We start from the raw sequence: 24,443 nt of genomic DNA on the forward strand, positions 1-24,443 counted from the left end.
GGGAGGGAGCCCCCAACCCATGAAGGATGGGAAGGTGCCCCAGCTGCCTCCCGCATGGATAGGACCTCTCTCAGGTGTGAACTCTCTGAGGTCAGACACTCACAAGAACCCATTGTCCCCGATAGCTCCTGCTCGTTAGCGCCCCCTGCAGGGTGCCTTCCCTTCCTAAGTCACCACCCCAGTTCCATCCTGGGGTCACCCACTGGATAACCCATATACCCTGAAATCCTCATCCTGGGGTCTGTTTATGGGGAAACCCACATGAGGCTGGGTGTGGAGAAATGCCAGTATCCTCACCCCTGAGTGGGGTCACACTGAGCTGCATGCTCGACGTTCTCACCAACGGCCCCATGATGGGCTGAGCCCGTTGCCCATAGCATTGTCTGCTAAAGGCATCGCCTTCAGGACTCCTTCCATCCCTGTCTCAAGTCCTTGCCCCTCACCAGGACTTTCTGGGGTCACTTTCCAGATAAACTATGCACCCTCAATTCCTCTTCTTGGGGTCTCACTCTGGAAGGCACCATCCAAGACGAACCCAGATACAGTGCCCTGAACAGGCGTTTGGAGGCACGCATGTCCCCCCACATGCGTGCACAGGCAGAGATGGGATGGAATGCACGAGACTGAGTGCACGCTGCAAAGGAGAGGGACCTGGCCATGGGACAGGGCATGAGACAGGTCTCAGAGGGTGAAGAAGGAGGGGCCCTGTGACGGCCCACGTCCCCTCACCGGTGATGCTGATCTTGGCGGACCACTTGGACGTGCCGTCCAGCACGCTCTGCTTGACCGCCTTCATCTGTTGCGTGTGCGCCGTCTTGGTCACCGCAAAGATCTCCTGGATGAGCTCGAAGATCTCGGGCTTGTTGCGCTCCCGGATCTTCATGCGGTCCTTGAGCACCATGATGATGTTCTGCGTCCGGTCCTCCGCCCCGTGCTTGGAGCTCTTCTCCGCAGCCCCTGAGGACGCCCGAGGCCGGCGCTGACCCCAGCGCCTCTGCCTAGTGGCTCCTCACCAAGGTGAGAGCCCGGCCCCCACTCATCAACTGCGGGGACTCAGGTGTCACTCCCTGAAGCCGGTTTCCTACTTACTCTCTGTACCCCCCACCCAGACCCTTCACCCTTTCACCTCCTCTCGGAGCCATGCTCCTCTGAGTCCCCATGTCCCTTCTCTGCCCCCCACCCCTTGGAGTCCCCACAGGTTTTTGGAGCCCCACTCCTCTAAGGCCTCTTCCCTAAGCCCCACTCCTCTGAGTCCCCGCCCCCTCTCTGCGTCCCACCCGAGTCCCCGCCCCCTCTCTGAGTCCCACAACTGTGAGTCTCCGGGCCCCTCTCTGAGTCCTTGCCGCCTCTGAGTCCCACCCCTCTGAGTCCCTGCCCCCTCTCTGAGCACCACCCCATCTGAGTCCCCGCCCCTTCTCTGAGCCCCACCCCTCTGAGTCCCCGCCCCCTCTGAGTCCCACCCTTCTGAGTCCCGCTGCCTGTCTGAGCTCCACTCCTCTGAATCCCCTCCGCATCTCTGATCTCCATCCCTGTGAGTCCCCTCCACATTTCTGAGCCCCTTCCTTCTCTGAGACCCCTCCCTTTCTCTTGGTCCCACCTCCTCTGAGTCCCCTCCCCCTTCCAACCCCCCTCCTCCACAGTCCTCTTGCAGTCTGAACCCCTTCCCTCTCTGAGGCCCCCTTCCTCTCAGAGCTACCCCTAGCAACCCATTTTATCCAGGGGAGCTGCCTCTTCTCACTAAGCCTGTCCTTTGCACAACCTAGCTAGTCCCTGAGCCCTGCCCCACTCCTCTCTGACACCCTCCCAGTTTCTTTCCCCATCGCTCGACCCCCTAGCCCTGCCCCCAGAGAGTCCTGCCTCTTTAACTCCACCCCCAGTTCCTCCCCTGCCTCACGACGCCCCGCCCCTTGCCCCGCCCCATGGTGCCCTACCCATCGCCTTGCCCCTTCAGCCTTTCCCCGCCATGCAAGCCCGGGGGCTCCCCACGCCAACCCACGACCCTGCGTTCAGGCCCTGCGCTCACGCTGCAGGCAATCGGCGTTGAGCAGGTCCTGGCACTTTTCGTGGCACTTGACACCACACTCCGTGCAGCGCATGCCCTGCCTCGCGATGCCCCACAGCAGCCCCTCGCACTCGTAGCAGTAGGTGGGCGTGGTGGCCGTCCACACTTCGAAGTTGTGTGGCGTCGTGCACGAGATGGGGTAGATTAAGGCTTGCAGGGTCTTCTTGTAAACGTGGTTTTTCTGCAGGGAGGGAGGGGATGCTGTTTGTGGAGGCTAACCTGGCGCTGTCCCTGTCCTGCCCCACTCCGCCCCAGCACTGAACGCGGTAAGGTTCCAGCCCCTCCCCGGCCTCCACGCTGTCGGAATCCCCGCTGCCTTCTGCCAGTCTGTGTCACACACACACCCCTCCTCTTCCCAGGGACCCACAGAGGCTTGGACAATTCCAGAAGCTCCCAGCCCAGTCCGTCCCTGACCCGGGCAAAAACGGGTGCCCCACGCACCAGCTCCTCGTTGTTCAACGTGCTGGAGGCCAAGGCCGAGGTGATGCCTGCTTTCCTGGACTGGACCAGGGACTACGGAGGTCACAGAAGAGGGAGTCGGGGGTTGACATCCATGAGATTACCACCGGGAGAGTTCACAGCCACGGATGGGGCCAGCAGCCACATTTTGAAGCCACAACCGCAAATTGAAAACAGGTCACCGAAGGCATCCGGGCCAGACCCAACAAAGAATTAGGAGGTGACAGAGGCTTTGAGTTAGAAGGGACCCTGGAAAGTGAGCAGCCCCACACCCCTGACTCACAACATGCAACACAGTGGGACACAGCAAAGTTCCCCCAGAATCCATGAATTGGGGGCCTGTTAGAAGATCCCAGTGGGGGAGTTTGGGGAGAAGACCCCAAGGCGCCCATGTCATCATCACTCACCATGGCCTGAAGTGTCCATGCAGCACGTGGGGGTAGAAATCAGATTACATTAGTCTCACAGAATCCCTAGCTAGCCCCCAACCCCAGGTTGACCATGGGCAGTTCCACAGGTTGTGTACTGCTTATAGCAGGCGTGCTCTGCTCGGGGTGTAAAGGACGAGGGCGCTTACCAGGTCGCTCACGAGTGGGATAGGTTTCCTCTTGCGGATGTCTGGCATGCTGTCGATGATGATGAGACCACCTCCTGGGCTGTAAGACACAGAGGGACATTGAGGGCCCAGATGTCCCTATTCCTCACATAGACATCACTCGAGCCCTGGAGACAATACTTAACCCCCACAGGTGTTAAAGGGTTGAATTGGGTCCCGCAAGAAAAAGATATGTTGATGCCCTAACCCCCACTACCTCAGAAGGTGACTTTATTTGGAAACGGGGTTGTTGGAGATGAATTAGTTAAGATAAGGTCATACTGGAGTAGGGTAGATGCTTAATCTAATATGACTGGTGCCCTTAGAAGAAGAGATACATGGGGAGAAGGCGGCTGCATGACGGCTGAGGCAAGGAGTGACATATCTACAAACCAATACTCAGTGGCCAAGGATTTCAAGCAAACTAGAAGCTAGAAGAGGCAGCGGAGGAATTCTCTTCTACAGATTTCAGAGGGAGCGTGGCCCTACCAATGCCTTGATTTCAGACTTCTGGTCTCCAGAACTGCGAGAGAATACATTGCTGTGGTTTTAAGCCTCCCGGTTGTGGTACTTTGTGATAGCAGTCCTAAGAAATGGAGACACCAGGCCTCAACCTCCTCATCTGAAAAATGGGCAGATGATGTAGTTGCCCACCTTGAATGAAAACGTGAATTAAGGCAAATCTAAATAATATACTAAAATACAGATGAGGCCGGGTGTGGCGGCTCACGCCTATAATCCCAGAACTTTGGGAGGCCAAGGCAGGTGCATCACCTGAGGTTAGGAGTTTGAGAGCAACCTGACCAACATGGTGAAACCCCGTCTCTACTAAAAATACAAAAATTAGCCGGGCGTGGTGGCGCGTGCCTGTAATCCCAGCTACTCAAGAGGCTGAGGCAGGAGAATTGCTTGAACCCCGGAGGCAGAGGTTGCAGTGAGTTGAGATTGTGCCACTGCAATCCAGCCTGGGTGACAGAGTGAGATTCTGTATCAAAAATAAAATAAAATAAAATAAAATAAAAAATAAATAAAAAATAAAACCTTTCTTGGCTCACTGCAACCTCCCCCTCCCAAGTGTAAGCGATTCTCCTGCCTCAGCTCCCCAAGTAGCTGGGATTACAGGTGCCCACCACCGTGCCTGGCTAATTTTTATATTTTTAGTAAAAACAAGGTATCACCATGTTGGCCAGGCTGGTCTCAAACTCCTGACCTCAGGCGATCCGCCCACCTTGGCCTCTCAAAGCGCTGAGATTACAGGCGTCAGCCACCGTGCCCAGACTTCTTTTGAGACAAGATCTCATTCTGTCACCTAGGCTGGAGTGCAGTGGCGCAATCACGGCTCACTGTAGCCTCCATCTCCTGGGCTCCAGCAATCCTCCCACGTCAGCCTCCTGAGTAGCTGGGACCACAGGTGTACGCCACAACACCTAGTTATTTATTTATTTATTTTTTAAAGATGGAATCTCGCTCTGTCGCCCAGGCTGGAATGCAATGGCATGATCTTGGCTCACTGCAACCTCTGCCTCCTGGGTTCAAGCAATTCTCCTGTCTCAGCCTCCCAACTAGCTGGGATTACAGGTGCCCACCACCACACCTGACTAATTTTCTATATTTTTAGTAGAGATGGGGTTTCACCATGTTGGCCAGGCTGGTCTCAAACTCCTGACCTCGGGTGATCCACCCGCCTCGGCCTCCCAAAGTGCTGGGATTACAGGCATGAGCCACTGCACCCGGCCCACACGCAGCTAATTAAAAAAAATTTGTTTTGTAGAGACGGGGGGGTCTCACTATGTTGCCCAGGCTGGTCTTGAACTCCTAGCCTCAAGCAATTCTCCCGCCTCAGCCTCCCAAGTGGCTAGGGTTACAAGCATGCACCACGACACCTGGCTGATTTTTGTATTTTTTAGTAGAGACGGGGTTTCACCATGTTGGCTTGGCTGGTCTTTTTTTTTTTTTTTTTTTTTTTTTGGAGACGGAGTCTCGCTCTGTTGCCCAGGCTGGAGTGCAGTGGCGGGATCTCGGCCCACTGCAAGCTCTGCCTCCTGGGTTCACACTATTCTCCTGTCTCAGTCTCCCAAGTAGCTGGGACTACAGGCGCCTGCCACCATGCTCGGCTAATTTTTTGTATTTTTAGTAGAGACGGGGTTTCACCGTGTTAGCCAGGATGGTGTCGATCTCCTGACCTCATGATCCGCCCACCTCAGCCTCCCAAAGTGCTGGGATTACAGGGGTGAGCCACCGTGCCCGGCCGGCCTGGCTGGTCTTGAACTCCTGACGTCAGGCTTCAGGAGTTCAGCCTCCCAAAGTGTTGGATTACAGGTGTGAGCCACCACGCCTGGCCCCAAAATGTTTTCATTGGCCAGTGAGATAGGTGCCTGCAGCCAACGATTCCAGACAAGCCCTGCAGGGCTATTCAACCTACAAAGCTTTTTGCAGGAGCCACCTGAGGCTTTGAGACTCCTAAACCACATCTTTTCGGTCTCTACTAAAAATACAAAAAACTAGCCGGGCGTGGTGGCGGGCGCCTGTAGTCCCAGCTACTCGGAGGCTGAGGCAGCAGAATGGCGTGAACCCGGGAGGCGGAGCTTGCAGTGAGCCGAGATGGCGCCACTGCACTCCAGCCTGGGCGACACAGCGATACTCCATCTCAAAAAAAAAAAAAAAAAAAAAAAAAAACCACATCTTTTCTCGGCAGCCTTCCCTTGTCTGACAGGTTTCTCCTGAGAGCACATCCTTCATAAATCACGTGCACAGGAATCCCCATTTCAGGCCCTGCATCCAAGGCTCTCAAGCTGGGGCACCTGCTCATTTATTAAGCAATCCCAGTTGCTGTCTCCCTGCCTGTTTGCCAAGGACGTACAAGGAAGGTCACTATCGTGCTGCTATTTTAAAACCTGAACATATTTTTAAAATATCTTGTGCATCCTCTAACCTGAAAATCCATAACATAAGAGGTTAGATGTGACCACATGCTCCACTGAAGACTAAACAACTATCTTTAATTAAAGAGCCCACAACTGTAGCAATCATCAAAGAGATTTAAAAATAGAAATCAAAGCAAAAATTTTGCTCCGGGATTCCAAATGTATAGTGTATCTTTCCCAATAATGTCTAGTCCTAATAGTATCTGCTTTATCTTACATTTATTTACCTATGTATTTGTTTGTTTATTTTTGAGACAGCATCCCGCTCTGTCACCCAGGTTGGAGTGCAGTGGTGCGATCTCGGCTCACTGTAACCTCTGCCTCTTGGGTTCAAGTAATTCTCTTGCCTCAGCCTCCCGTGTAGCTGGGATGACAGGTGCCTGTCACCACGCCCAGCTAATTTTTGTATTTTTAGTAGAGACAGGGTTTCACCATATTGGCCAGGCTGGTTTTGAACTCCTGACCTCAAATGATCCTCCTGCCTCGGCCTCCCAAAGTGCTAGGATTACAGGCACGAGCCACTGCACCCGGCCCTATCTTCAAAGATTACTGTCTTTTGCGTCTACGTGTGGTTGTGTACCTTATGAAAGTGACATATTTTGCCCAAGCTCAATTTGTCCTCTGTCTAAATGGAACCCCTCCCCATCCTCTCTGGGCTGAGGCTCAGGCGCAAACCAGCTTTGGGCTCGGGGTTCAAATCTTCCACCCACAGCTCACAGTTCCAATACTTACCCGCCTTTGAACCATAGGGATTTGGACATTTCTCCTTCACCCCGGGCCTGCAGGACAGACAAACAGATATGGTCAGTGTGGCTGTCCCTCCCCTTCCCAGAGCAGGCTCCACACCCACTTCTGACTCCCCTCTGGGCTGGGAGTCAGATGGCCTGGGTCCTAGTCCTGGCTGAGTGATTTTAGGAAGTTCCCTGGCTATCTCTGGGCCTTAGTTTGTCCATCTGTCAGATGGGCTGGGGGAGAAAGAAGCTCCCTTCTTTCAACCACCTCAATGGACCTGTCTCTTCATTGCTTATTCCCTAAACCCCCTACAGTCTCACTTGTTCATCTGCTCTCTGGCCCCGGGCCCTTTCCAGGAGTTGTGACTTCAGCTTGTACCTCTTTCCACCTTCTGCAGCCAACCAGCCTCTATTTATCATTCAGGTCTCAGCATAGAGCCGGGGTCTATGCCCCCTACCTTCCCTCCATCTTGTAACTAAAGGGTTAACATGGGGGAGTCCTATGAGGAAGACAGGCAGTACTCTTCTGTTCTGAAATATTGAGGGTGTGTTTGGTTTTTTTAAAGACAGGGTCTTGCTATATTGCCCAGACTGGTCTTGAACTGCCGGCCTCATATATCTTCCTGCTTCAGCCTCCTGAGTAGCTGGGACTACACGCATGAGCCACCACACTCAGCTCCCGAAATATTTTTGAGATGGAGTTTCCCTTTTGTTGCCTAGGCTAGAGTGCAGTGGTGCAATCTCAGCTTACTGCAACCTCTGCCTCCTGGGTTCAAGCGATTCTCCTGCCTCAGCCTCCCTAGTAGCTGGGATTACAGGCGCCCACCACCACGCCCAGCTAATTTTTTGTATTTTTAGTAGAGATGGGGTTTCACTATGTTGGCCACGCTGGTCTTGAACCCCTGACCTCAGGTGATCCACCCACCTCAGCCTCCCAAAGGGCTGGGATCACAGGCGTGAGCCACTATGCCCAGCTCTGAATTTTTTTTTTTCTTTTAGAGATGAGGTCTCACTACGTTGCCCAGGCTGGTCTCAAACTCCTGAGTTCAGGTGATCCTCCCGTCTCAACCTCCCAAATTGCTGGGATTACAGGCGTGAGCTCCTGAAATATTGTTGAAATATTTTGGATGTCACTTTTCCTTAAGTGTCATCTCCTCCAGGGAGTTTTCCTGATTGCCTTGGATTAGTTTTATGCTTTTCCTATGAAACCCAGAGAGCCCTCCATGTGTCTTTTTCTTGTCATATTACTAGTTCCATAGTTTGTTTTTCTTGTATATCACATAGTTCCAGTAGTAGCTGCTATTTTTTCAATTTAGTGAAAGTTATCCAATAGCCTTTTCACTGTGTACTCTTCCATCTGTCTAATTTAGAACCATATGTATGTATCGCTGAGTCAAAAAATAGATTTCTATTTTAAAACTGATGAGAAATTTCGTTTGGTATTTTTGTGGCTCTGATATTTGATGGTCTAAACCTCTGGAAGCCTGTTTAGAATCTCCTCCTGCCAAGCCTACTGCAGTTTGGAGGGTAACCCTGGAGAGCAACACAGCTGTCCCCAGCCCAGGGTGAGCTGAATGAAAGAATAAATCAATGGCCTCAATCCTGCTGCCCATCTGAACAGTCACCTTGACCCTGATGCTAATTCCTTCCCTTGATTCCTACTCCCCTACTGACCCGGCCCCAGACCTTTCCCTAACCCTGACGATGACTTCCAATTTGACCCTAAGCACTGACCCCTTTGCCTAACACCAATTCTAACCCTGACCTCTGATCTTTGATAGCTGAACTAACCCTGACCTTGATCTCTAACCATGACTTCAGCCCTGTTTCAGCCCCAGTTTTCTCTCCTCCCTCTTGACTTAGAAACCCCAGGCTGACACTGGGGAGGAGGTTGGGCTGGGGATGGGTGGGGCCAGACTTGGTGTGGGGTTTGAGAGTGGGCATAGCCAAGCTAGTGTGGACAGGTCATGGGGATACCCTGGGCTGTGTGCGTGCGTAGCTAAGGAAGGGTCAGGGTGGGTGTTGCATGGGCACAGTGTGCGGACTGCACTCGGCATCCCCAGGCTAGGCTTGGGTGCAGGTGGGGTGTTGGGCGTGGCCAATTTAGGTGTGGGTGTGGCCAAACCATGTGTGGGCGTGGCATTGGGCATGGCCTGGCTGAGTGTGGCAGGGGCATGGCTGGGCGTGTCACTCACCTCCTGCAGCTGCATCCGCACCTTGTTGAAGGCACGCAGCCAGTTGGCCTTGGCCCTGGACATGGAGTCCTGCCCCTCCTGGCCTTCCTCATCCTCTCTCGGCCTGAAACTGAGGCAGGGAACGCTATGAGGCTCCGGGCTGGCTCTCCGTGACTCCTGACCTTCCCTCGACCCTCCAGCTGTGAAAGTGATGCACGGCTCCCCATGGTATCTCTGACCCCTCAAAGACATGGGGACCCACCTGTGTCCCCTGGCCCACCTCGGTGCCCCTCACCCCTTCCCACACACCCAACGCTTCTCTGACACTTCACTGTTCCCCAGCTTCCTTTTCACCAGCCCAGTCCCTCTGGCACCCCATTTACCCAGGATCTTGACCTCCCTGAGCCCAGCAACCCCTAAGGTCACAACCTCTAAGACCCCTTCATGACGCCCCTGAACCCTCTTTGACCCCTGTACTCTGCTCTGTCACCTCTGATCCCTTTAAGAAACCCAAGGGCCTGTGACAACTTCAGCCCTGGCAACTGCCCAGGTTCACACTGACCCCATCACAGCCCTATTGACCCTGTGACCTTCTGGCAGCCCCTCTGGCCCCTTGGTCCCCTCCTGTTACCTCTCCTCAGCCTTGGGGGGCTCAGCCTCAGGGATCTGCTCAGCTGCAGGCACCTCCTCGGGTGTGGCTGGCTTGGGGGCCACCTTGGCCGTGTCGGGGGCCTCGGTGGGTGCCAATGGGGTCTTGTCCTCCTTCCCTGGGGCAGCTGGCGGGAGGCTGATGCGTTTGAAGTCTTTGGGCTCAGCCACAGCCACCTCTTCACGCTGGGCATAGCTGCCCAAATCGTCAGGCACCTCCTCCTCCTCCTCCAGCTCCTCCTCGTCTTCAGGCAGCTCCTCCTCCTCCAGGAAGTCCTCCAGGTCCTCCTCCAGCTCCTCCTCATCCTGGTCCCAGCGAGGTGAGTCTTTGTGATAGCTGACCGAGCTGTGGCAGGAGTGGTAGGAGTCCCGGTCCCGCTCGTCCTCCATCTCGGAGCCCTGCAGGCTGTGCTCGTCGGGGTCGAAGTCCTCACTCAGCTGAGAGCTTCCCTGGCTCAGCTCCGCTGAGGAGGCGTAGCGGCTGCTACCTGTGGGGCTGTGGGGATGAAACAGGGTTCAGGCGCTGGGGTACCGAGTCACTGCCCACCTGAGCCCCAGTCACACAGGCATTGACTCATCACCGATTAAGTACCTACTCTGTGCCACGTCCTGCTCCAGGGGCCAGAAAACACAGCCATGATCAGAAAAAATAAAAATTCCCCCTTTTGGCCGGGCACAGTGGCTCACGCCTGGAATCCCAGCACTTAGGGAGGCTGAGGTGGGCAGATCACCTGAGGTCAGGAGTTCAAGACCAGCGTGGCCAACATGGTGAAACTCTGTCTCTACTAAAAATACAAAAAATTAGCTGGGCGTGGTGCCATATGCCTGTAATCCCAGCTACTCAGGAGGCTGAGGCAGAAGAATCACTTGAACCCGGGAGGCGGAGGTTGCAGTGAGCTGGGATCATGCCATTGCACTCCAGCCTGGGCAACAACAGTGAAACTCCATCTCAAAAAAAAAAAAAAAAATTCCCCGCTTTTGTGGCATTTGCGGTCTGTGGAAGACAGGCAATTGACTGTGCTGGGAACTCAGGGTCAGCGCCATCACCACAGCCCTGCAGCACGTCTCCTGGCCTCCACCTCGAAAAAGTATAGAAAATACATTCACTTCCCTGTACCCTCGGCCCCACCCCAGGCCAGCCTCTGCTGTCTCTACCAGATGCTGTCCCCACAGTTCCTGCTTCCCTTGGAAGCCACAGGGAGTCGTAAATCCAATCACCTCCCTCCCCTGCTCTAAATCCTACCATGGCTCCCTAGTGCCTTGCAATAAAATCTGTGCTAGCCCTGCGTGGCCCATACCCTCCAAACTCCCCCTGCATACCTCCCTCCACTTCTCCCCACCTCCTCCATTCCAGCCACACTGGCTACGTCATTGTCTCTCCAACACCATAAACCTGTGTACTTGCCATGGTCTCTTCCTTGTCTGCTTTATCTAGAAAACTCCTACCCATCCTCTGGTACCCACTGAAACATCACTTACTCGTGCGAATGCCCCCCATTCTCTGGCCAGGTCAGGCCCTCGGTTATATGCTGCTTATATGAACCCAGGATCGTGCTCAGCATCAATAGGAATATCTGTCTCTGTCTAAGTGCAGGCAGGGGAACATAGGGGCCGCCACTCAGCCCTCTTCTAATCATTCACTTAGTCACTCAACAAACTTTATCATCTCCTGATTAGATACCTCCTCCAATCTTAGTGCCTGGGACCCTCTTCCCTGGCCAGCCGTAGGGATGCTAGAGGAATAAAAAGGGGTTCAACACCAGCCCGGGCGATGGAACAAGACCCCCATCTCTACAAAAAAATAAAAATAAATTAGCTTGGTGTGGTGGCCTGTGCCTGTAGTCCCAGCTACTGGGGAGGCTGAGGTGGGAGGATCGCTTGAGCCCAGGAGTTCAAGGCTGCAGTAAGTCACGATGGTGCCATTGCACTCCAGCCACCATGCCTGGCTGTGTAGAATTTTCTTGCAAGCTTTTGGGTAAAGAAAGAGGCTGGGCCGGGAGCGGTGGCTCAAGCCTGTAATCCCAGCACTTTGGGAGGCCGAGACGGGCGGATCACGAGGTCAGGAGATCGAGACTATCCTGGCTAACACGGTGAAACCCCGTCTCTACTGAAAAATACAAAAAACTAGCCGGGCGAGGTGGCGGGTGCCTGTAGTCCCAGTTACTCAGGAGGCAGAGGCAGGAGAATGGCGTGAACCCGGGAGGCGGAGCTTGCAGTGAGCTGAGATCCGGCCACTGCACTCCAGCCTGGGTGACACAGCCACACTCCGTCTCAAAAAAAAATAAAATAAAATAAAATACAAAAATAAAAAAAAAGAAAGAGGCTGGGTGCAGTGGTTCACCCCTGTAATCCTAGCACTGTGGGAGGCCGAGGTGGGCGGATCACTTGAGGTCAGGAGTTTGAGACCAGCCTGACCAACATGGTGAAACCTTGTCTCTACTAAAAGTACAAAAATTAGCCAGGCTTGGTGGTGGCGTGTGCCTGTAATCAGGAGGTGAGGCAGGAGAATCGCTTGAACCTGGGTGGCGGAGGTTGCAGTGAGCCGAGATGGTGCCACTGCACTCCAGCCTGGGTGACAGAGCAAGACTCCGTCTTAAAAAAAAAAAAGGAAAAGAGAAAAAGGGCTCATTCCCACAAGAAAATGTGAATTCTGCCCTCCTGGAACTCCACCTCCAGCTCCGTCCAGCCCCCAACCTCTCTCTCTACTCCAGGAGACACAGCAGGACCCTCATACACGTGCACACTGCTCTCCACGGCACCTACCTGAGGGCCTGCGGCTCAGAGAACTCCTCATAACTGTGCATGGAGTCGCTGTAGGATTCCCGGGAGCCCAGGGGTGGTGGGCGAACAGAATACTGGTGGACTGAGGCGTTGGGTTGCGACGTAGTGTAATAGGGCGGCGGGATGCTGTTGCTCGTTTCACTGCGGTAGTCACTGTCGCGATCATCCACTGCACTGTCGGGGTCATCGTCTGGAAGAGAGAGGAGGTATGGGAAGAGGGTGAGGAAGAAAGAGTGCACATGATGGGGGCCAATATAGTTTCCCAGACTTAGGGTGCTGCTACTGAAGAAGAGAATTTTTTACTAGTATGGATAAAGAATTGTGGGTCATGTTAATAGAGATTTAGGCTTCAGAGCAAGGGAGGTGAAAACCCTACTTTGCTTTATGTGGGTCAAATTGGACCTACAGTCTAGGTGCTAGTGTCGGTTCTCCAAGGTGAAGAAAACAGGGACAAAATAGAGGGCATCCTTCAGCTCAAATGAGAGGAACAGCTTTGTTCAAGGTCAGGATCTCTGAAAATGAGATAGGATTTTTTTCCGCTGGACAGTTAGTTTCCATAACAGGAGTCACACAAACAGGAGGAAGTTGGAGGACGATCAGGAGTTCAAGGTGGAGGGAATGCCCTTTAACCCTTAGAGATTTCCTGATATCTGAGGGTGAGGACCCCAGACCTGAACTTACATGTACAAGAACTAAGAAGATGCTGAGACATGGTTCTGTCTGTTTCAAAAAAGGATTAGATTCTTAGCTTGGCAAAACCACCACACACTCAGAATCTATTGCTAAAATGGAATATGGTAGAGTTGCCAAACTTCATGTTTAATAAGAACTAAAAGATATTTTGGTTTAGTTTGGTTTCCTTAGAAAAAAGAACAGTTTGTTTTCTAAATCCTAAAAAAAAAATTCCAATTCTAAAAGCCACATGTCTGGGTGGTGGCATAATTGGGGATTGTACATTTTCTTCTTTATTCTTTGCTGTACCTTCTGAAAAAAAAAGATTTCAATAATGCAATCTTTTTAATTTTTTTAATTAAAAAGAATGATAAAAGTAGGGCCGGGCGCGGTGGCTCACGCCTGTAATCCCAGCACTTTGGGAGGCCGAGGCGGGCGGATCACAAGGTCAGGAGATCGAGACCACGGTGAAACCCCGTCTCTACTAAAAATACAAAAAATTAGCCGGGCGCGGTTGTGGGCGCCTGTAGTCCCAGCTACTCGGGAGGCTGAGGCAGGAGAATGGCGTGAACCTGGGAGGCGGAGCTTGCAGTGAGCCGAGATCGCGCCACTGCACTCCAGCCTGGGCGACAGAGCGAGACTCCGTCTCAAAAAAAAAAAAAAAAAAAAAAAAGAATGATAAAAGTAAAGCAAAGGCTGGGCACAGTGGCTCACACCTATAATCTCAGCACTTTGGGAGGCCAAGGCGGGCAGATTACCTGAGGCCAGGAGTTCGAGACCAGCCTGGGCAACATACCAAAACCCTGTCTCTACTAAAAATACAAAAATTAGCCGGGTGTGGTGGCAGGTGCCTGTAATCCCAACTCCTTGGGAGGATGAGGCAGGAGAATCTTTTGAACCCAGGAGGCGGAGGCTGCCACAAGCCAAGATCACACCTCTGCACTCCAGGCTGGGTGACACAGAGCCTGTCTCCAAAAAACAAAATAAAATAAAAGTAAAGTAAAATGTAGTCCATGGGCCAGGTGCAGTGGCTCATGCCTGTAATCTCAGCACTTTGGGAGGCCAAGGCAGGAGGATCACTTGAGCCCAGGAGTTCAAGATCAGCCTGGGCAACAGCAAGACCCCATCTTTTTTTTTTTTTTTTTTTTTTTTTGAGACAGAGTCTCACTCTGTTGCCCAGGCTGGAGTGCAGTGGCACAAGCTCCGCTCACTGCAAGCTCTCCTGCCTCAGCCTCCAGAATAGCTGGGACTACAGGCGCCTGCCACCACGTCCGGCTAATTTTTTGTATTTTTAGTAGAGACGGGGTTTCACTGTGTTAGCCAGGATGGAGTAAGACCCCATCTCTTTAAAAAATTTAAAAATTAGCTGGGTGTGGTGGTGGGCGCTTGTAGTCCCAGCTATTTGGGAGGCTACAGCAGGAGCATTGCTTGAGCCCAGGAGATCGAGGTAGCAGTGAACTATGATTACGCCACTGCACTGCAGTCTGGGCGACAGAATGAGACCCTGTATCAAAAAAAAAAAAAAAAAAAAAAAAAAGTAGTCCATGAAGAAAACATGAGAAGTATGGGGTAGGGGAAGAGGATGTAAAAAAATGAAGAAACGCCCAGACCCCAAAGTCTCAGAGCAATGAGTGAAACCTTCAGACTTTTGCTGTATTCATCCATTCATTTAGACAGAGTCTCTCTCACTTGGGCTGGAGTGCAGTGGCACTTTCATAGCTCACTGAAGCCTCGACCTCCTGGGCTCGAGAGATCCTCCCACCTCAGACTACAGAGTACCTGGGACCACAGGTACACACCACCACGCCCAGCTAATTTTATTTACTTATTATTTTGTAGAGATGGGATCTTGCTATATTGCCCAGGCTGATCTTGAACTCCTGGGCTCAAGCAATCTTCCCGCCTCAGCCTCCCAAAGTGCTGGGATTACAGGCATGAGCCACCTTGGCCGGCCAGCATTCTTTCTACCCAATTGTCCTTGACCGGGCTGAGATGTTTCCAGCCAAATTGCATGAGGCTGTGCACATGTTCACCCAGTTTTTTTTTTTTCCCCCTGACAAATTATCTGCTTATGAAGGGTAAATTACTTTGAATTGGATTCTTTTTGCTTTTGCCCAGGCTCTGCTTTCTTAAGTAGCTCTTGACTAAATTGCCTGCTTCTGGCTATTTTCAACCACTTTTGTTTTGACCCAGTGGTCTGTTTTTAGCTCAATTGTCTTTCCTTTTTGACCCAATTATCTATCAGCTTTAGCTGCATTGGTGTTTTGTTCTGTTTGTTTGGTTTTTGGGTTTTTTTTTTTTTTTTTTTTTGAGACGGAGTCTCGCTCTGTCGCCCAGGCTGGAGTGCAGTGGTGCGATTTCGGCTCACTGCAAGCTCCGCCTCCCGGGTTCACGCCATTCTCCTGCCTCAGCCTCCCGAGTAGCTAGGACTACAGGCGCCCGCCACCATGCCTGGCTAATTTTTTTGTATTTTTAGTAGAGACATGGTTTCACCGTGTTAGCCAGGATGGTCTCGATCTCCTGACCTCGTGATCTGCCCGCCTCGGCCTCCCAAAGTGCTGGGATTACAGGCTTGAGCCACCGCTCCCGGCCGGGTTATTTATTTATTTATTTATTTTTTTGAGACGGAGTCTCGCTCTATCGCCCAGGCTGGAGTGCAGTGGCACGATCTCGGCTCACTGCAAGCTCCGCCTCCCGGGTTCCCGCCATTCTCCTGCCTCAGCCTCCCGAGTAGCTGGGACTACAGGCGCCCGCCACCTCGCCTGGCTAGTTTTTTGTATCTTTTAGTAGAGACGGGGTTTCACCGGGTTAGCCAGGATGGTCTCGATCTCCTGACCTCGTGATCCGCCCGTCTCGGCCTCCCAAAGTGCTGGGATTACAGGCGTGAGCCACCGCACCTGGCCAAGGGTTTTTTTTTTTTTTTTTTTGAGACGGAGTATTGCTCTGTTGCCCAGGCTGGAGTGCAGTGGCCAGATCTCGGCTCACTGCAAGCTCCGTCTACCAGGTTTAGGCCATTCTCCTGCCTCAGCCTCCCGAGTAGCTGGGACTACAGGCGCCCGCCACCTCGCCCAGCTAGTTATTTTGGTATTTTTTAGTAGAGACGGGGCTTCTCCGTGTTTGCCAGGATGGTCTCGATCTCTTGACCTCGTGATCCACCCGTCTCGGCCTCCCAAAGTGCTGGGATTACAGGCTTGAGCCACCGCGCCCGGCCGGGTTTTTTTTTTTAAGAAGGAGTCTCGCTCTGTCACCCAGGCTAGAGTACAATGATGCAATCTCAGCTCATTGCAGCCTCCACCTCCCAGGTTCAAATGATTCTCCTGACTCAGCCTCCCGAGTAGCTGGGATTACAGGCATGCACCACCATGCCTGGCTAGTTTTTGTATTTTTAGTAGTGACCAGGTTTCATCCTGTTGGCCAGGCTGGTGTCAAACTCCTGACCTCAAGTAATCTGCCTACCTTGGCCTCCCAAAGTACTGGGATTATGGCGTGAGCTGCCGTGCCTGGCCTGTCTTTGCTTTTGACCATACTGTTCGTTTGTGGCAAGTTGGTTGTTATCAAGCTTGCCCTGTCTGCCAAGCATTCATTTTGGTGAAATTGATTTTATTTATCTATTTATTTATTTATTTTAATATATTTATTTTTTAGAAATGGGGTCTCACACTGTTGCCTAGGCTGAAGTGCAGCCGCACAATGATGGCTTATTGCACCCTTGACCTCCTGGGCTCAAGCAGTCCTCCCGCCTCAGCCTCCTGAATAGCTGGGACTACAGGGGCACACCACCACACCTGGCTTTTTTTTTTTTTTTTTTTGTAGCGGTGGGGTCTTGCTGTGTTGCCCGGGCTGATTTCAAACTTTGGGGCTCAAGCAATCCTCCCGCCTCAGCCTCCCAAAGTGTTGGAATTGTAGGTGTAAGCCACTGTGGCTGGCCTAAATTGATTTTTTTTTTTTTTGAGTTGGAGTCTCGCTCTGTCGCCCAGGCTGGAGTGCAGTGGTGCGATCTCAGCTCAGATCATGATCTGACCTCGTGATCCGCCCGCCTCGGCCTCCCAAAGTGCTGGGATTACAGGCGTGAGCCACCGTACCCGGCCCTAAATTGATTTTTAACCAACTCGTTTTTGATAAATTGTGGTGGACCAAAGTGTTTGTCAACAGTTTCACTGGTCCTGGAGATAGGTTTGTCCACCAGGATATAAGGAAGGAGTGAAGGACTTCCCAGTTGGTGGAGAAGAGAGAAGGAGGCAGATTTATCCTCAGAATAGAGGACTGGCCAGGCATGGTAACTCACACCTGTAATCCCAGCACTTTGGGAGGCCGAGACAGGAGGATTGCTTGAGGTCAGGAGTTCAAGACCAGCCTGGCCAACATGGTGAAACCCCATCTCTACTAAAAATACAAAAATTAGCCAGGCATAGTGGCATGCACCTGTAATCCCAGCTACTCAGGAGGCTGAGGCAGGAGAATTGCTTGAACCCGGGAGGTGGAGGTTGCAGTGAGCAGAGATCGCACCACTGTACTCCAGTCTGGGTGACAGAGCGAGACTCCATCTCAAAAAAAAAAAAAAAAAAAAAAAAGAGAATAGAGGACTGGGTCTCTCTAGAAGAGGCAGGGTATGGGAGAAAGGGAGCAACTCCTTAGGGCACGGGTCTGGTCTGTGGCCTGTTAGGAGCTGGGCCGCACAGCAGGAGGTGGGCGGCGGTTGGGTGAGTGAGAGAAGTTTCATCTGTATTTTTTTTTTTTTTTTTGAGACGGAGTCTCACGCTGTTGCCCAGGCTGGAGTGCAGTGGCGCGATCTCGGCTCACTGCAAGCTCCGCCTCCCGGGTTCCCGCCATTCTCCTGCCTCAGCCTCCTGAGTAGCTGGGACTACAGGCGCCCGCCACCGCGCCCGGCTATTTTTTTTGTATTTTTTTTAGTAGAGACGGGGTTTCACTGTGGTCTCGATCTCCTGACCTTGTGATCCGCCCGCCTCGGCCTCCCAAAGTGCTGGGATTACAGGCTTGAGCCACCGCGCCCGGCCTCATCTGTATTTACAGTTGCTCCCCATCACTCACATTACCGCCTGAGTTCCGCCTCCTGTCAGATCAGCGGTGGCATTAGATTCTCACAGGAGGCCGGGCACAGTGGCTCAAACTTGTAATCCCAACCCTTTGGGAGGCCAAGGTGGGTGGATCACCTGAAGTCAAGAGTTCACAACCAGCCTGGCCAACATGGTGAAACCCCGTCTCTATTAAAAATACAAAAAAATTGGCCAGGAGCGGTGGCTCAAGCCTGTAATCCTAGCACTTTGGGAGGCCTAGACGGGCAGATCACGAGGTCAGGAGATCGAGACCATCCTGGCTAACCCGGGGAAACCCCATCTCTACTAAAAAATACAAAAAAAAAAAAACTAGCCGGGCGAGGTGGTGGGCGCCTGTAGTCCCAGCTACTTGGGAGGCTGAGGCAGGAGAATGGCGTGAACCCGGGAGGCGGAGCTTGCAGTGAGCCGAGATCGTGCCACTGCCCTCCAGACTGGGTGACAGAGTGAGACTCCATCTCAATAAAAAAAAAAGAAAAAGAAAAAGAAAAATGGACATTAAATTTAGGGAGGGCGTGGCTTGCCTTCTTCCCTGGGACAGCAAATGAAGATGAAAGGTAAGGTGTGAGTATGGGCGGAGCCTAGGGGGTTGGTGAGGTCTCCGCGTGCATCTCCCTGAGGTTCCTGGCCCACCCCTCTGTTGGAGACCCCGGCCACCCACTACCCTCTGAGTGACACTGGACCCATTTCCAAGCGGAGAAGGAAGATAGGAAGACCAAAAGGCAGGGGATACAGGAGAGGAGGTGAGGTTATACAAGGGGAGTGGCGGGAGGAGGCCACAGCACCCAGCTGGACACAGGCAGGTTGTCGGTCTAAATGTCCACTCCTCCAGGCTGAACCCCCCCACCCCAACGACGGTGCCCACTCCCCAGCAGACAGCGGGCCTCCCAAGACAGGCACTAACGAACAGGGTACAGGAAAGCTTGAAAGGGGTCTCGCCAAGCCCCCTGGCCCCCATGTGCTGGTCACAGGCTCCCTGCTTCCCTGTGTGATAGTGGGGAGGGGCCTTGGGATCACCAAGGTGCCCACCTTCCCATGGGCCTCCCAGAACATCAATCAGGCTGAGTACTTACTGTGCTGCTCACCCCAGCCAAAATAATTCCAGTTGCCTACAAAGAGAAGGGGCAGAAATAATAAAAGGGAGCAGACAAAGGGGTGGGTGTAGGAAGCGGGCTCCCCTGCGGTCCTCCTCACTCTCTGCATCTGCTCCCCCCACCCCAAGAGCCCCTCTTGTCCTGAGTACCTTTCCTAAGTATCACTTTCATTGTTGACACTTGCTGTGTCTCTGCTCTCCACCTTGGGAGGAAGGTGGGATATCCCTGTTTGTTTATTTTTTTCTTCTCTTTAATTTTTTTTGTTTTTTGAAACAGGGTCTCACTCTGTCATCCAGCCTGGAGTGGAGTGGTGCAATCATGGCTCACTGCAGCCTCCAATTCCCAAGCTCAAGTGATCCTCCCACCTCAGCCTCCCGAGTAGCTGGGATTACAGGCACCCACCACCATGTTCAGCTAATGTTTTGGTTCTTGGTGGTTTTTCTTTTTGTTTTTTTTGTGTAGAGATGGAGTCTTGCTATGTTGGCCAGGGTGGTCTCAAACACCTGGTCTCATGTGAGGCCGAGTAGCTGTGATTTACAGGCATGAGCCACTGAGCCTGGCTCAGTTTTCAATGAGAGGAAAGGCTCAGTCAGGAAGTAACAAAGTGGGTATCTGGGCCCAGGGTTTTCTGACTATGAAGTCTGGGGTTAACAGTCTCCCAGTCTCCACCCTTTTCCTCTCCCAGCTCTTGGATAAGGAAAGACACACTAAATTGGAAACCCTAAGGTTTAAAACACCTCTGTTGGGTGGTCTGCTCATTTTACGGGTGAAACTATGAGGCTCAGAGAGATGCAGTGAGCAGCCAAAAGTCACACAGCCTCTGAGCATCAGGGCCAGGGCGAGAATCCCTTTGCCTATCATGTGCAGTACCTGGCACTTCAGAAAAATGTCCTGGACCAGAATCCTGGCTCCTCTGACCATTGACTGCTTCCTCTGGGAAATGGGGGTGACAAAATACGCCCAGGAAGGACTTGTGGGTAAATACTGAGTGGTGGTCTCCACTTCCCAAATCGAACTTGCCCCTGGCTCTAGTCCATCTGCCCAGGGACTCTCTGCCATTGCCTTGCCACTTCCACTCTGCCTGGCCCCACCCCCATTGCAACCTCTCAATGACCCCATTCACCCAGAGGGGGTTTGTAATTCCTTCGGGGCAGTGATGACTCCTCCCTGGCCAGGGAAGCCAAGGAACTTTCTCAATATCACACCCCAAGTTAGTGTAGAAACAGGATACTCCAGCTGGAGTTCCCCAAGCCCCCCTCAACCCCACCTCCATTACCACCCTCCTGGATACATGGTGGGGGAGACACAGATACAGGGAAAGCTGTGAGGGGGGAAAAAAGGAAGATGGAAAAGCAAATGGAAAGGGGTTAGGCATGGTGGCTCACACCTGTAATCCCAGCACTTTGGGAAGCTGAGGTGGGTGGATCACATGAGGTAAAAAATTTGAGACCAGCCTGGCCAACATGGCAAAACCCCATCTCTACTAAAAATACAAAAATTAGCTGGGCGTGACGGCATGTGCCTGTAATCCCCACTACTCAAGAGGCTGAGTCACAAGAATCGCCCAAACCCAGGAGGCAGAGGCTGCAGTGAGCCAAGATAGTACCATTGCAGTACAGTCTGGGTGACAGAGGGAGACTCTATCTCCAGAAAAAAAAAAAAAAAAAAGAAGAAGAAGAAGAAGAAGAAAAGAAAGTAAATGGAAAGGAGAAGGAGTTGGCTGAAGAGTGAAGTGGGGTTTTGGTGTCAGCAGATGGGAGCTCTGTCCTGAGGCTATATGATTTGCTGCTACTCCTCCACCACAAAGCAATGGGAAGTCATTTTAAGGAGGGAGACAGCTCTTCCATCCATGAAAAGACTTTGTCTGGATGCATCTGAGTGTCGACAGGGCCCAGGAAGATTAAAAAAATCTTGACAACTGCAGCCTTGATGGAAATAGGAAGAGAAACGTGATCATCATCATCAACAGACAAGGTGCAGTGGAAAGGGAAGCAAAGTTGGAGTCCCTCAGACCTGGTTTCAAATCCTGGCTCTGCCACTTGCCGGGTGTGTGGCCTTAGGTAAATCACATCTCCTCTTGGGCCTCAGTTTCTCCATCTAAGAAAATGGGTTAGTGAAACAGCCTTCATCTGTTGTACGTGTGCCATTGTACATGTGCTGGCAGGATCTTCTGTCTGTGTCTGTCTGCGCCATCTGACTGTAGGCTGCTCGGGGTTTGTGCTGGCCCCGTGAATAGTTTGTGGAATGAGTTATACGCCCTCATCCAGGATCTGATGAATGGAAAGTGAAGCATCTACGAAGTGTTTTTCATATCTCTAGATGTCCTGGATCCTTCCAACAGCCCTTAGAGGGAGGGGGCTGTCAGATGCACTATTTCAAAGAGAGGGCCCCTAAATATAGAAGAGGGACGCTGGCCTGCCCATGACCACATAGCAAGGTGGGAATCAAGCCCAAGTCTCAGAACTCTCCCTTCCTTCCTTCCTTTCTTCCTCCCTGTCTTTCATCAAGCCCAAGTCTCAGAACTCTTCCCTTCCTTCCTTCCTTCCCTCCCTCCCTCCCTCTTTCTTTCTTTCTTTCTTTTCTTTCTCTCTTTCTTTCTTTCTTTCTTTCTTTCTTTCTTTCTTTCTTTCTTTCTTTCTTTCTTTCTTTCTTTCTTTCTCTCTCTTTCTTTCTCTTTCTCTTTCCTTCCTTCTTTTTATGAGTCAGAGTCTCATTCTGTCACCCAGACTGGAGTGCAGTGGCATGACCTTGGCCCACTGCAGATTCTGCCTTCTGGGTTTAAGCAATTCTCCTGCCTCAGCCTCCTGAGTAACTGGGATTACAGGCACCTACCACCATGCCTGTTCAATTTTTTTGTATTTTTAGTAGAGATGGGGTTGTGCCCTGTTGGCCAGGCTGGTCTCGAACTCCTGACCTCGGCCTCCCAAAGTGCTGGGATTACAGGGGTGAGCCACCATGCCTAGCCTCAGAACGCTAATTTCTAATATACTGTAAGTGGACACTGCACTCTCAGGACTTGTATCTCCAGACTGGAGGAGCCTTTAGACAGGACAGTCATGGGGTAGGGGAGGGATGAGTGTTTCAGCTGATGCCCAAGGAAGAATCAAGAGGTACTTACAGCACTGGTTGCTGGGGACAGGCAGAGGCTTGTCTTGCTCATCTTGGAACGAATACTGAAGGGGTGGGGGAAGGAGAAAGGGCTTATCTCAGAGGGGCCAAAGGCCAGGGGACCAGGATAGTCCTCTGTTCCATCCCATCCCGACTTCCCTCTGCCTCCCAAATTCTCTCCCCCACTATGAGAAGGATACAGGGAGTAAGAGAGAAAAGGAGAGAAAGATACACACACACACACACACACACACACACACACACACACACACAGAGATGTGAGAGAGAGAGAGAAAGACGGAGACAGAGACAGAGAAAGAGTGAGAAACAGAGATAGAAAAAGACTAGGGGCCAGGTGCAGTGACTCACACCTGTAATCCCAGCACTTTGGGAGGCCGAGACAGGCAGATCACTTGAGGTCAGGAGTCTGAGACCAGCCTGGCCAACATGGTGAAACCCTGTCTCTATTAAAAACACAAAAAATTAGCTGGGCGTGGTGGCACACGCCTGTAAGCCCAGCTGCTTGGGAGGCTGAGGTACGAGATTCACTTAAACCCGGGCGGCGGAGGTTGCAGTGAGCTGAGACTGTGCCGTTGCACTCCAGCCTGGACGACAGAGGGAGGCTCCGTCTCAAACAAACAAACAAACAAACAACTAGGTATATACCCAAAGGAAAAGAAATTGTCCTACCAAAAAGACACATGCACACGTATGTTCACGGCAGTGCTATTCACAACAGCAAAGACATGGAATAAACTTAGGTGCCCATCAATGGTGGATTTGATTTTTTTTTTTTTTTTTTGAGACAGAATCTTGCTCTGTCACCCCGGCTGGAGTGCAGTGGCGTAATCTCGGCTCACTGCAACCTCCTCCCGAGTAGCTGGGATTATAGGCGCATGCCGCCATGCCCAGCTAATTTTTCTATTTTTAGTGGAGACGGTTTCACCATGTTGGCCAGGCTGGTCTTGAACTCCTGACCTCAGGCGATCCTTCCACCTCTGCCTCCCAAAGTGCTGGGATTACAGGCGTGAGCCACCGTGCCCGGCTTGGATTTTCTTTTTGTTTTTTTAATGTGGTACCTATACTCCATGGAGAACTACACAACCATAAAAATGAATTAAATCATGTCCTTTGCACGAACATGGAGGTGGCTGGAGGCCAGTATAAAGCGAATCTATCCAAAAACAGAAAACCAAATCCCACATGTTCTTGCTTATAAGTGCAACCTAAACATTGGGTGCTCATGGACATAAAGATGGAAACAGTAGGCTGGGCACCATGGCTCCCATCTGTAATCCCAGCACTTTGGGAGGCCGAGGTGGGCAGATCATGAGGTTAAGAGATCGAGACTATCCTGGCTAAACAGTGAAACCCCGTCTCTGCTAAAAATACAAAAATTAGCCAGGTGTGGTGGCGCACGCCTGTAGTCCCAGCTACTCGGGAGGCCGAGGCAGGAGAATCACTTGAACCCGGGAGGTGGAGGTTGCAGTGAGCTGAGATCGCACCACTGCACTCCAGCCCGGTGACAGAGCGAGACTTTGTCTCAAAAAAGAAAAAAAAAAGCGATGGAAACTGTAGACACTGGGAACTCCAGAACAGAGGAAGGAGGGAGTAGGACAAGGGTGAATAAACTACCTGTTGAGTACTGTGTTTACTACTTGAGTAATGCTGTGAAATTCCAAACCTTAGCCATAATGCAATATATTCGTGTAACAAACCTGCACATGTACCCCTGAATGGAAAATAAATTTTTTATTTTATTATTATTATCTATATTATTATTATGAGACAGAGCCTTGCTCTGTCGCCCAGGCTGGAGTGCAGTGGCGTGATCTTGGCTCACTGCAACCTCCGCCTCCCAGATTCAAGTGATCCTCCCACGGACCTGGAAAAACAGGCGCCCGCCACCACGCCTAGCTAATTTTTTGTGTTTTTAGTAGAGACGGGGTTTCACCATGTTGGCCAGGCTGGTCTCGAACTCCTGACCTCAAACGATCTGCCCACCACGGCCTTCCAAATTGCTGGGATTACAGGTGTGAGCCACTGAGCCTGGCTAATTTTTTTTTTTTTTTTTTTTTTTTAGTAGAGACGGGGTTTCACTGTGTTGGCCAGGCTGATCTTGA

At 51.9% G+C, this 24,443-nt stretch overlaps 1 protein-coding gene across 10 annotated transcripts in view; it reads right to left on the bottom strand.

Annotated features, from left to right (window-relative positions):
• The window catches only part of UNC13A (unc-13 homolog A), a 92,762-nt gene that overhangs the window by 46,376 nt on the left and 21,943 nt on the right, over positions 1 to 24,443 (bottom strand). For all 10 annotated transcript variants that reach the window (XM_065535184.2, XM_074026346.1, XM_065535186.1 and 7 more), the window contains 10 exons: positions 22,331 to 22,385; positions 19,192 to 19,227; positions 12,357 to 12,564; positions 9,577 to 10,089; positions 8,967 to 9,075; positions 6,773 to 6,819; positions 3,099 to 3,177; positions 2,504 to 2,575; positions 2,024 to 2,243; positions 730 to 957 (listed from right to left, as the gene is read on the bottom strand). In XM_065535184.2, the coding sequence (XP_065391256.1) occupies positions 730 to 957; positions 2,024 to 2,243; positions 2,504 to 2,575; positions 3,099 to 3,177; positions 6,773 to 6,819; positions 8,967 to 9,075; positions 9,577 to 10,089; positions 12,357 to 12,564; positions 19,192 to 19,227; positions 22,331 to 22,385 (1,567 nt within the window). The remainder of the gene's footprint in view (positions 1 to 729; positions 958 to 2,023; positions 2,244 to 2,503; positions 2,576 to 3,098; positions 3,178 to 6,772; positions 6,820 to 8,966; positions 9,076 to 9,576; positions 10,090 to 12,356; positions 12,565 to 19,191; positions 19,228 to 22,330; positions 22,386 to 24,443) is intronic.

The sequence above is a fragment of the Macaca fascicularis genome, chromosome 19, assembly GCF_037993035.2.
Source record: "Macaca fascicularis isolate 582-1 chromosome 19, T2T-MFA8v1.1".
Taxonomy (NCBI): Eukaryota; Metazoa; Chordata; class Mammalia; order Primates; family Cercopithecidae; genus Macaca; species Macaca fascicularis.